Source organism: Nanorana parkeri, unplaced genomic scaffold (assembly GCF_000935625.1).
Source record: "Nanorana parkeri isolate BGI_ZX_2015 unplaced genomic scaffold, ASM93562v1 scaffold3203, whole genome shotgun sequence".
NCBI classification, from domain to species: Eukaryota; Metazoa; Chordata; class Amphibia; order Anura; family Dicroglossidae; genus Nanorana; species Nanorana parkeri.
The window spans coordinates 50,466-61,107 of NW_017309471.1; the positions used below are offsets into that span (position 1 = coordinate 50,466).

The following is a 10,642-nucleotide window of genomic DNA, read 5'->3' on the forward strand; positions in this document are numbered from 1 at the left end:
GTTTCCGTCCCCAGCGAGAGGTGAGGGAGCCTGCCAGAGGGAGGAAAAAAGCAGACCAGATCTTTTGAGAAAGGAGGACGGATCACAAGAAACCATAGGACTTTCCGGATTCTATGAATTATCCCTGGTTTGAGACTTTTTGAACTGACCACTCTGAACTGACTGCTCACTAAGATCGATGCCGGTATTTTAGTTAAATTAACCCCGCATTTAATCTTTGTCTATGAGAGGAATCAGAGTGCACGGAGTAGCACTGTATATGTGATAATTTTTCATACTGTTTATTTTCTATTATTTAAGTGTTCGTACTATATTTAAAATTTGTCACGATTTAGAGATTGGGATTTTAGAATTTGTTTTTGTTTTTCTTATACACGACCAATCTGTGACACCGAGTCATTTATATTTGGATTGGTGTCTTTGAATAGATTGTCACATCATTAAGAGGGTTTGTTTGGACAAACCATGTACACTTAGTACACAGAAACACCTAATCAATACACCGGCTGGTGATTGAAAACCCTTTTCCCACACCTGATTGTTGTATTGCACAATTATTACCGAGGTAGTGACTACCGAGATTTATAATAATTTTTTCACAGTAGAATCTGAACTTAGTAACTTCTTCACGTCCTATAGAGTGCACATATTTTTATTTTATTTATTTGTCGAGACCGAGCGCAACTCACTTGCGATATAAATAGTTACCCATTAATCGTCACAGGAGGGCCCCATCCTGGTAAAAGAGAGCGAAGCTCCTTCCTTCAATCATTAATATACCCCTGGTGTCCATAGGGATGCATGGCAAGCCTCCGATTGGTTGCCTCCCAATCCCTACTGGGGATTGGAGGCTTTCTAAAACCCTCTATGCAAATCTATTAAGATGAGTGGGAAATTCTAGATGGGCAGGTGTCCTTAGGCTAACCCCAGGCCATGATTTCATCTACCGTATTTTGCGGTCCATAAGACGCAGGGAGGTCCGGCGCGCCTTATGGAGCACTCGACAGACTGTAGCTTCTGACACAGCTTTTATGACAGAAGCTGCAGTTAGTGACCGCTGAGACAGGTCAGAGGGGGGTGCCCCTGTAGGAGTCTTGGTGCCCCTGTCCTGGTACTGACTGTGCTGATGTGGACCTTCTAGCTACACTGTAATGGATATCCATTGTGAAGTGCTAGGCTTAGCTGAGCACCGCAGAACAGCTTGGACCCCGGAGCTGGATCTGCAGAATAGAGGTGGAGGACACTGGAAGGGGAAGTTCCTGGAAACTGGATCAGGATCACACTGGAAATGGAGAAGACCTGGGAGTTGGATCAGAACTCGCTGAAGCACAAAGAGGGTCCCATGTGAGAGCACACAGGACACAGGGCCTGAAGTCTAAGAGCCAGCCAGCATTTACCAGGGACCCAATCACCTCACACACAGCCCTGCCGCTGGCCTCCTTGTCTTTGGTGCCAGTGGACACTTTGGTGCCAGCCTTCAGAAAATAGCAGCAGTGTTTCTATCTTGTTAGGGCCACAAAAGTACAATATATAATTTTCCAAAGGTGCTTTCTAATATGGATTTGGCCAAAAAAGGCTCCATTGGGAGAGGGTAACGTTCGACACGTTTCTTAGATCCCGTGATCTGCCTCATCGGGAACTGTGGAGAGCGTTTCTACGATCTACCGTCTGACAACAGAGGTTTTAATGAGGAAACATATGATATTCAGTGTCAATCAATATACATACATGACATAAAAGGTTATAAAACTCCTAGACTGACGTACACAACCTTAGAGGCGAGTATCTGACAGATAACACTTCCAAACCCAATTATTTCTCACGGAGGAGACAATACCGTGTTTCCTGAGAAAATAAGACACAGTCTTATATTTTTTTTTGGCTCAAAAAAACACTCTGGGTCTCATTTTTTATTTTTTTATGTACAATCCACACTTATTCATGTACAAAAATATGGTGATCAGGGGTGCCGTACCTTGCTAACCAATCGCTGGCCAGAATGAGGGAAGCGCACTTTCATGATCGATTCCTCACAGGCGGAGTGCATTTGGTATCACTCCGCCTGTGACAGGAGGCGGGGCTATAGAGGAGGCATCAGCTTATGCGGCTCTGCTCCCTCCGCTGCCGCCTTCCTCTAGCGCTGGCTTCGTTGGCACCGCTGATTCTCTCCCGCGGAAGTTCCCCCTTATGCTATCACCGGCCCTCGGAATGGTCACATCTAGGTCTTATTTTCGGGGTAGGTCTTATATTTTAGCAATTCCCAAAAATAGTACTAGGTCTTATTTTCAGGGTAGGTCTTATTTTTGGGGAAACAGGGTAGAGGTCATAGAAAGATCCGGGGTCATCAGAACGGATCGATGTTAAACATCTGAAAGCAGAAGACATGATGAAGACATCAGGATCAATATCATCTCCATGGCAGTCATATGCTCTTAGTTTACACACCTTCACCTGTTGATTTGGGAACCTTTTACTTACATTTAATATAAAACTTTGTTCATTGTCCTATCATCCTCCTAATGCGGCAGATCCATCGAGGGGAACCGACAAATATAGAATATCAATATATAACATTCAGCTGAATTTCTTCAAGTGCAGACATCTCAACTCTCCCGGACGCTCCGGGAGTCCCCCGCTATTAGATAGCGGCTCCCGGCCGCCCGGGAGAGAAACATTTTCTCCCGGAAAGGTTTAATCTGCTCTATCAAGCAGATTAAACCTTTCCCTGCGATCGTTTTTTTTTTCTTTTCTGACATCGGGAGCCGCGGCCGGACCGTCAGTCAGAAAAGAAAAAAAAAAGGCATACGATTGCATAGCTAGATTCCTATTGGCTATTGCACTTTGCAATAGCCAATAGCAAACTAGCTAATGCACCCGCCCACTGCTGCTGTCAATCAGCAGAGGGGGACCTGAATTTTTCTATCAGGTCCTCTTCTGCTGATTGAAAGCAGCAGTGGGCGGGTGCATTACCTAGTTTCCTATTGGCTATTGCAAAGTGCAATAGCCAATAGGAATCTAGCTATGCAATCGTATGCCTTTTTTTTTTTTTTTTCTGACGACTGCAACTGTCAAAATAAAAAAAAAAAAAAAGAAAGCCTGCAGATAGCAAAGAAGCTATTGCTTCCTGTGCTATCTGCCATCATTTCAGGGGGGTGCTCTCTCCCAGCCCCCCCTAACCTCTCCTCCGTGGATGGGGGGGGGGGGGCACCTCCCGGAAATGAGAGGGACACCTCCCTGAAAGTGCTTCTTTCAGGTTGGGATCGCTGCAAGTGGAATTAGAAAAACATATCAACGAATGTTGTATTTGCCCTGCGTGTCCTCAGTGTCCAGATACAAAGTCACAATATGTTTTGTCTGCTCAGGGTGGGGTATTGTTTCCACCTGCCACCATATCTGCAAGTGTGTATTATCAAGGTGTTATGTCATTCTGTTTATATGGCCACATGACCATATTTGGCCAATGATATTGCTCTAATATGGCCATGTAAGCTCAATGATGTCACCACAGCATCTAGATACAAGGTCACAATATGTTTGATCTACTCAAGGTGGAGTATAGTTTCCACCTGCCACCAATATTATTGTAGCGCCGGCCCTACCCCCAAGGGCATGTGGTGAACCCTAAAGGCACGGAGGGCTGACATTTCACTCTCAGGGATGGACCCTTAGCCGGGTTGTGGGATGTAATCAGTAAATTGGGCGCCAGTCACTTTAAGTACTTTTCAATTCTTTTTTATGGAACAGCCAAAACTAGGAGAGAGGGTATAGAGCAGGGGTAGCCAAACTCCGGCCCTCCAGCTGTGGTGAAACTACGTATCCCATGATGCATCTCTCTCCGGGAGTCATGCCTGTGGCTGTGAGAATCTTGCAATGCCTCATGGGATTTGTAGTTCCACCACAGCTGGAGGGCCGGAGTTTGGCTACCCCTGGTATAGAGCTACAGACATCCATGGACAAAATCAGCTCCACACTCACCAATCCCTTCCAGCTTGCACAGTGCAGGAATACTTTAGCTGAACAGAGGATGACACTGTGTAATAGAGCCATACCGGGATAGAAGACATGCTTGAGATTTTTCCAGGTAGACTTGTCCCTGAGGTCCATGTCATCTTGGCCTTCCTGGCAACTCCAGCAGTCATAGGGCCCCTCTGATTCTCCATCCTAGGCTCCTCCTCAGTCCACATCTGGCCTCCTGCAGGCTTTAGGCCTAGTTAGCTTGTCGAACCTCTGGCAGGGTGAAATTGTAATTTTGGTAACTTGCTGCGCACATTCCTGGCAGGTTGTAGACTTGCAGAACACTCGCAGCACAAGTTCTAGGCGACACTTTTTGAATTTGTAGCAAATTTGATCGGCAAGTCCACAGCAAGTGTCCTGCAGGTCCTAGCAAGAGCTCTGCAAGCTCGCCGGTCTGGAGACTTGCTGTAATTGTGCAACAAAATTGTGAAGCTCGGCAAGTCTGCGATAGTTTAGCCAGTCATTTTATAACTTGCAGCTCAATTGCTTGCTATCAGGAACCCTCCCCCAAGCTAGGCCCGGAAGCTGACTGCCCTGAGCACATGGCAATTCCTAAATATTTATGAACTTCTCCAGCATGCACCACTGGCCATCAAACTCCCAGTGATCGGCTGGAGAGACATAAACACCCCCCAATGTTCCCCCATTGGCTTCCCTATCCTTCGGCAGGGTTACAGCCAGGGCTGGTGCTAGACTATTTTGTGCCCTTGTGCCGCCTATGAGCAACCCCACCTCCTCTTACATCACTGGCCAGCGACCTAAGAGCAGGTGGGGCCAGTGATGTAAGAGGAGGTGGGGCCCATCGATAGCAAAGGAGGCGGTGCCCGGGGACGGAACAGGGAATGGCGACCACAGCGACGGACAGCGCTGCCGGTTAAGAGATCTCAGACCCTGCAGAGCCCACTATAGAGGGTCTATGGTGGGCTCTGCAGGGTCACTCTCCAGTGGGCTCTGCAAGTGGCATAACTAGCAATCACGGGGCCCCATACAAAATTTTGCTATGGGGCCCTGTGATTTCTAGTTATGCCCCTGGTGGGAGGGTGCAATAGCCAGCCTGCTATTGGCTTTTGCAATTTGAAAGACGGGGGGGGACACCATGAGAGGGGTGTGAGTGGTCAAGGCTGCGCCCTAAGTGGCTGCCTAGTTTGCCTAGTGGCAGCACCGGCCCTGGTCACAACCTAACTACAGGTAGGTACAGACAACCGCAGAACAGGAGGAATTTCTGATCATGAGTATTTTCTTCACGTCAGCTTAAAGTTTGTATGCACTGATTGGTATCCTTTGGCCCTATGAGGCTATTCGCAATTACAGGAGGTAAATGTTATCACAAAATAGGACATTGGGAATGATTATGAGTTTAAAAGGATGACTTTATCGAAGATGAACGGTAATTCACATGACTGATGGATTCATCAATTTTCGTCCCTCCGTTGATACCCCAATAAACACTCGGACTATTTTACTAGTAGAACTGGGAACAACAGCCCTGATTATAAACTAGGTTATGCATTTTAGATATATTATAAAGGGATATGTGCAAATGATGTATTATCGTGGAATGTACATTAGTTGGGGAATTTGTGGTTAATGGTGATTATTGTTTCGAAAAATCAATAAATATATATTGATCAAAAGAAAAAGAAAAAAACACGTAGAAATGATCAGAGACTACTTCTAGTTCCGGCAACACTAATAGGATTATTCACAAAAGGGTGAAGGGTTTTATGGCAGTGCATGGCAATGCCGCGGTGTAGTATGGCAACATTGGCACCCTGGCCTCTCAGCCAAAGGGGCTGAGAGGGTCTAGAATGTAAACAATGTTATAAGGAAGAGCCCGGCTTTTCAGGTCCTTCCAGGTTTTCCTAAATGTAGCTGGGATCTGGAGCTCTGGAGATCTCTTAAGGTGGCCATACACTTTACAACCATCGCAAGACCTCAGTCTTGCGATGGTTGTAAAGTCTTTAAAAAAAACGTACGATCTGCCTATCTTGGGACAGGCAGATCGTACTCTCGATCACCTCAAGCCCGCCCCCCGGAGGGGCGGGTTTTCGATGACCGCAATGCTGAACGGGCAGTGTGCGCGTGCGCACACCGGCCCGTTCGGCATTTGTCTCCCGAGCACCGTTCTAACCAGCCGAAAATCGTACGATTTTCAGCTGGTTTTCTAGCGTGCTCCTTAGACAAAAGACGTGCGACCGTACAGTAGAAACGTCTTCACACTGCTCGATTCTCATATGATCGCGGGATTTCCCGCGATTCTCGTACGAGAATGGAGCAGTGTATGGGCACCTTTAGAGCTCTGGGTGGGATGAGATCTCCAGTCCTTGGGCCAGGTGTTACCAATGACCAGCCTGGGCTAATCAAGTGGCTGAGAGCAACCTTATTAGAAGCCAGCCCAGTGCTCAGAGGGAGGGTTGTGTTGAAGTTGTGTGTGTTGAGGAAGCACACGGGCACACGCAGACTCAGGTGCGAGCTGGACGCACGTGGAACAGCCGGGGGAGGCTGGGAGAGGTCAGGAAGGTCGGTGACCCAAGGGACGTGTTGGATCCACTGCTGGGAGAGCAGTGTGAGTATCACACAGAGGTGTGCAGATAGTCTCAGCCCTCGTTCACACCTGAATGTTTTGTAGCGCGTTCTACGCTCGACGAACGCTCTACAAAACGCTCAAAAATATAAATCCCATTGTATTCAATGGTCTCGTTCCCACCTTGCTGTATTTCCGCCCGTCCCTAACGCGCTACAAAACGGCCCACGCCTGAAAAGGTCCAGGTACTACTTTGGGCCGTTTTGTTGCGCGTTTCCATTGGGATACAGCCAAGTAGCCTTCGGAAACGCGCGTTTGTCGCGCATATGCAATACGCCTAGGTGTGAACGAGACCTTAGAGCTGAGGAAAGCTACTAAGGACTGCATATGCTATTAAAGACTGTGTATGCTGAAGAAGGCTGATTATTAGAAAGAAGTACATGAAATGTTGGCCATGGTGTGAGCAAAAGACTGTCCTTTATGTTGCTGCTGGAAGCTGTCTTGTGCAACAGGGGAAGTCTACCCTGTTGATGAAAACAGACTTTTTGTGTTTGTCCCTAATAAAGCTGAGTTTTACTTGAATTTCCTGGCTACAGTGAAGTGTCCTTGTTACAGTTTGGAGAAGTGAACAATCTCGGACAAAATAGATGATATCGGAAAAATTCTCCAATTCAGCTCACTTTCCAGTTCAGATATGTTGTCCTAGATTGTTCACTTCTCCGGCCTTCTCCAAACCCTTCACCCTTTTGTGATTAACCCTGTACGAGCCCTCCACTAATCTCTCCGTATGCACTTTATCAGCAGCACTCCCTATGGTTCCCTTATCACAGATAAAGCGCATTGTCAATGTGGCCGCTGTGACTTCAACCTTTCTTAGTAAGGCGGGTGGCTCCCCTAAAAGCTAAAGTCCCCTTATTGGCTCTTCCAAGCCAGCTGACCGAAGTACAATGAACAGGCTACGGTTACTAAGAATTCAGTCTGGTGAACTTCTGCATTCATTTGCCAGGACTGCCAATTTTGGGCCCTTTGGATTTGCTGCAATCCATGGTAGTGGCCATCCCCGTCCCTAAATGGACAGGAAGTTGCACTGTCACTAGTGGCTGGCAGTCCTGTGGCCAATAGAAGAGCTCAGTTTTGCTCCACGCGGATAATATGATGTCCTATTATGTAGAAGTCCTTACAAGTCTTTTGCCTTCAGATAGGACAGGCCCCCTGTGTACAGGTCTACGTCAGAATATGTAATCCAAAAAACGTCCCATCGCACCGCTGACCGGAAACTAACCCTGAGGTCGGGTGGGTGCCGACAGCAGATGCTTCTGCTAGTAACATGAAATAATCACTCGCGCTCCAATTTCATACCAAGTCAATCCCTTTATTGACTACAGTGACGTGTGGTACCTCTTGTGCCGGGTGAGGCATTCCCCAGCATGTCCCGCCCCCCGCCAGCCGAAGCCCCATCTCCTGTCGTATGAAGCCTTGCCCCCAGTCATTCAAAGCCCCACCCCCAATCCATCCCAAGCTAGTGTGAAGGAGACAGGGAGGAGCCTCCCTGTCCCTCACTTTCTCGTCACTGCTGAGGCATCGAGATCGATGGCCTCAGTGGGTTTTTTAAATCTTTTTTTGATTGGACAGCTTGGACCAATGACACTCTGCTATTGGTCCAAGCCATCCACAGAGCTCACGCCTCTTACAAGGAGTAGAAGCTGCGACAGCTCCGGCCTCACTATGTTCGGTTACACAAGCAGTGGGGAAGCCTGCTGCTGTGTAACCTAACTACCTGTCAAAAGCCGGATGCAGCGCTGCCTGTAATTAACATCCAACGCTCCGCCATGACAGGTCACATAGCGGGGGGAGGGGGGCTTTCCCTGCTGTGTAACCTGATAGAAGCCGATCTGAATGGAAAAAAAGCTGACAGCTTTTTCCTCCATAATTCTAGGTGAGGTTCTGCCTCACCTGCACACACATCCCTGATTGACTTTATTGAAGTACATGCAAAAAAGCATAAGACACTATGGGGGTTATTCACAAAGCTGTCGAAGGATCTAGCCGTAGCTTCAGGGATGCCCATCTGTCATTACACACTGAGAACTCGTCAGAGCCGCTTCTGACAGCTGGGTGGAGCCAGCCGTCATCTCACGGCTGGCTCCGGCCACTTGCAGAGAGATCAGCGTCCCTGGTTACCAGGTAACCAGGGATGCTGTTCTATCATTACACTGAGAACCCGTCAGAGCCGCTGTAAAATCACAGCGGCTCCGCCGGGTTCTGTGTGTGATGACAGAAGGCGTTCCTGGTTACCTGGCAACCAGGGTCGCCTTCTGTCATTACACTGCAGCTCCTCAGTACACTGAAACCCCCGGCCGTACCCGCTGTAAAATCACAGCGGCTCTGACGGGTTCTCAGTGTGTAATGACAGATGGGCATCCCTGGTTACCAAAGCCGACTCTGCTAAGCTCTCATCTTAATGACAGAAAATCGTCTGCTGGTTACTAGCTAACCTGCAGACACAGTTCTGTCATTAGGATGAGAGTTTAGCAGAGTCGGCTTTCATATCCCCGCCGGCTCCGACAAGCTCTCATTCTAATGACAGCTGGTCCCGGCCAATAGAAAACATTTCGGCCGAGCTAGCGCCGCAAAATCGTTTTCTATTTTTTTTTAAAAATTTTTTACTTTTTTGACTGTTTTTCTATTCTGCTCGGTATCACCAGAGGTTGAGCGGCCTTCGGCTATTCACTCACTGCTGTTCGGCATCTATAAGAATAGGTCAAGCAGCAGCGAGCAGCCTGCCGGAGGTTCGGCTCAGCCGATCCAGATGTTGAATCGGCTGAGTCGAACTCCTTCTGCACTTCGGGTCGGCCGAACATGATGAGCATGTTTGGCCGACCGGAAGCCACCCGATATACGGCTAAAATCAGCTGTACAAGCCTGAAGTGAATAGTCGAACAGCGTTCTGCTCACTTCACTTCAGTTGTTATGCTGTTTTTGCATGTACGTCAATAAATGTATCCTATTTGCTATTGGAGTGCCGGTGTCCATATTCTGACGCATCATAGAGATAGTGGCCATCCATTGACAACTGTTGAACGCACCTTATCTTGATGGAACAACGGTCAGGAGTACAATGGCTATATAGATGGTAATCTGATTGTAAACAAGTCTTCCCTATCAGCGTCGATGTTCGTAGTGGTGTAGGAGTTTGTGTAGTACTGTTGTGTAGCGGGATCCACCTATTGATCCCATCGGTGGTCGCGTGCTGGTCTGCGTGCATTTCCTGGGTTTCAGCTGTGCAGCACCAGGCCTCCATTAACTCTTTGTTGCCCTGGCTACCTTTGTAGTGGCTCAGGACCCCTGGAATACTATGAACACAGGGCTCTCAAGGCACTCGCGGGCTCGGGCGGATTTTCAGCACATCGCCCCTTCATGGCAGAGCCCACCTCTGAGACCAACCTGTGCCTGGCCTGACCAGTATTGCCGTGATCTCTCCCCACATATATTTCTTTACATTGTTACCGCAGCAGTCCAGCCCACCACAAATTCGCTTCCTGGAGAACCCCCCCATCTTAGGAGGTTGGGGGACAGATCAGTCCACACACAGAGAGCCTTTTGTAACTTTTACTTAAACATCTTATTTTTATGTAGAATATAATACAGGCTCCAAACCTCCCATTCACGGATGACGGCACATTACTTGTTCAAGCACACAGGAATACTTGTGCTAACAGATAGCAGAGAGGAGGTCAGTCAAGGTGTAGCCCAGAGCCAATGGAGGAGAGGTGTAGCCCAGAGCCAATGGAGGAGAGGTGTAGCCCAGAGCCAATGGAGGAGAGGTGTAGCCCAGAGCCAATGGAGGAGAGGTGTAGCCCACAGTCATTGGAGAGGTGTAGCCCAGAGCCAATGGAGAGGTGTAGCCCAGAGCCAATGGAGAGGTATTGCCAAGAGCCAATGGAGAGGTATTGCCAAGAGCCAATGGAGAGGTATTGCCCAGAGCCAATGGAGAGGTATTGCCCAGAGCCAATGGAGAGGTATTGCCCAGAGCCAATGGAGAGGTATTGCCCAGAGCCAATGGAGAGATATTGCCCAGAGCCAATGGAGAGATATTGCCCAGAG

General features: G+C 48.2%; 1 protein-coding gene across 1 annotated transcript in view; it reads left to right on the forward strand.

The window, feature by feature from the left end:
- Positions 1-10,297: 10,297 nt before the first annotated feature.
- The window catches only part of LOC108802887 (cornifin-A-like), a 3,131-nt gene continuing 2,786 nt past the window's right edge, over positions 10,298-10,642 (forward strand). Inside the window, exon 1 of the mRNA XM_018574740.1 lies at positions 10,298-10,581. Coding sequence (XP_018430242.1) covers positions 10,298-10,581 — 284 coding nt within the window. The remainder of the gene's footprint in view (positions 10,582-10,642) is intronic.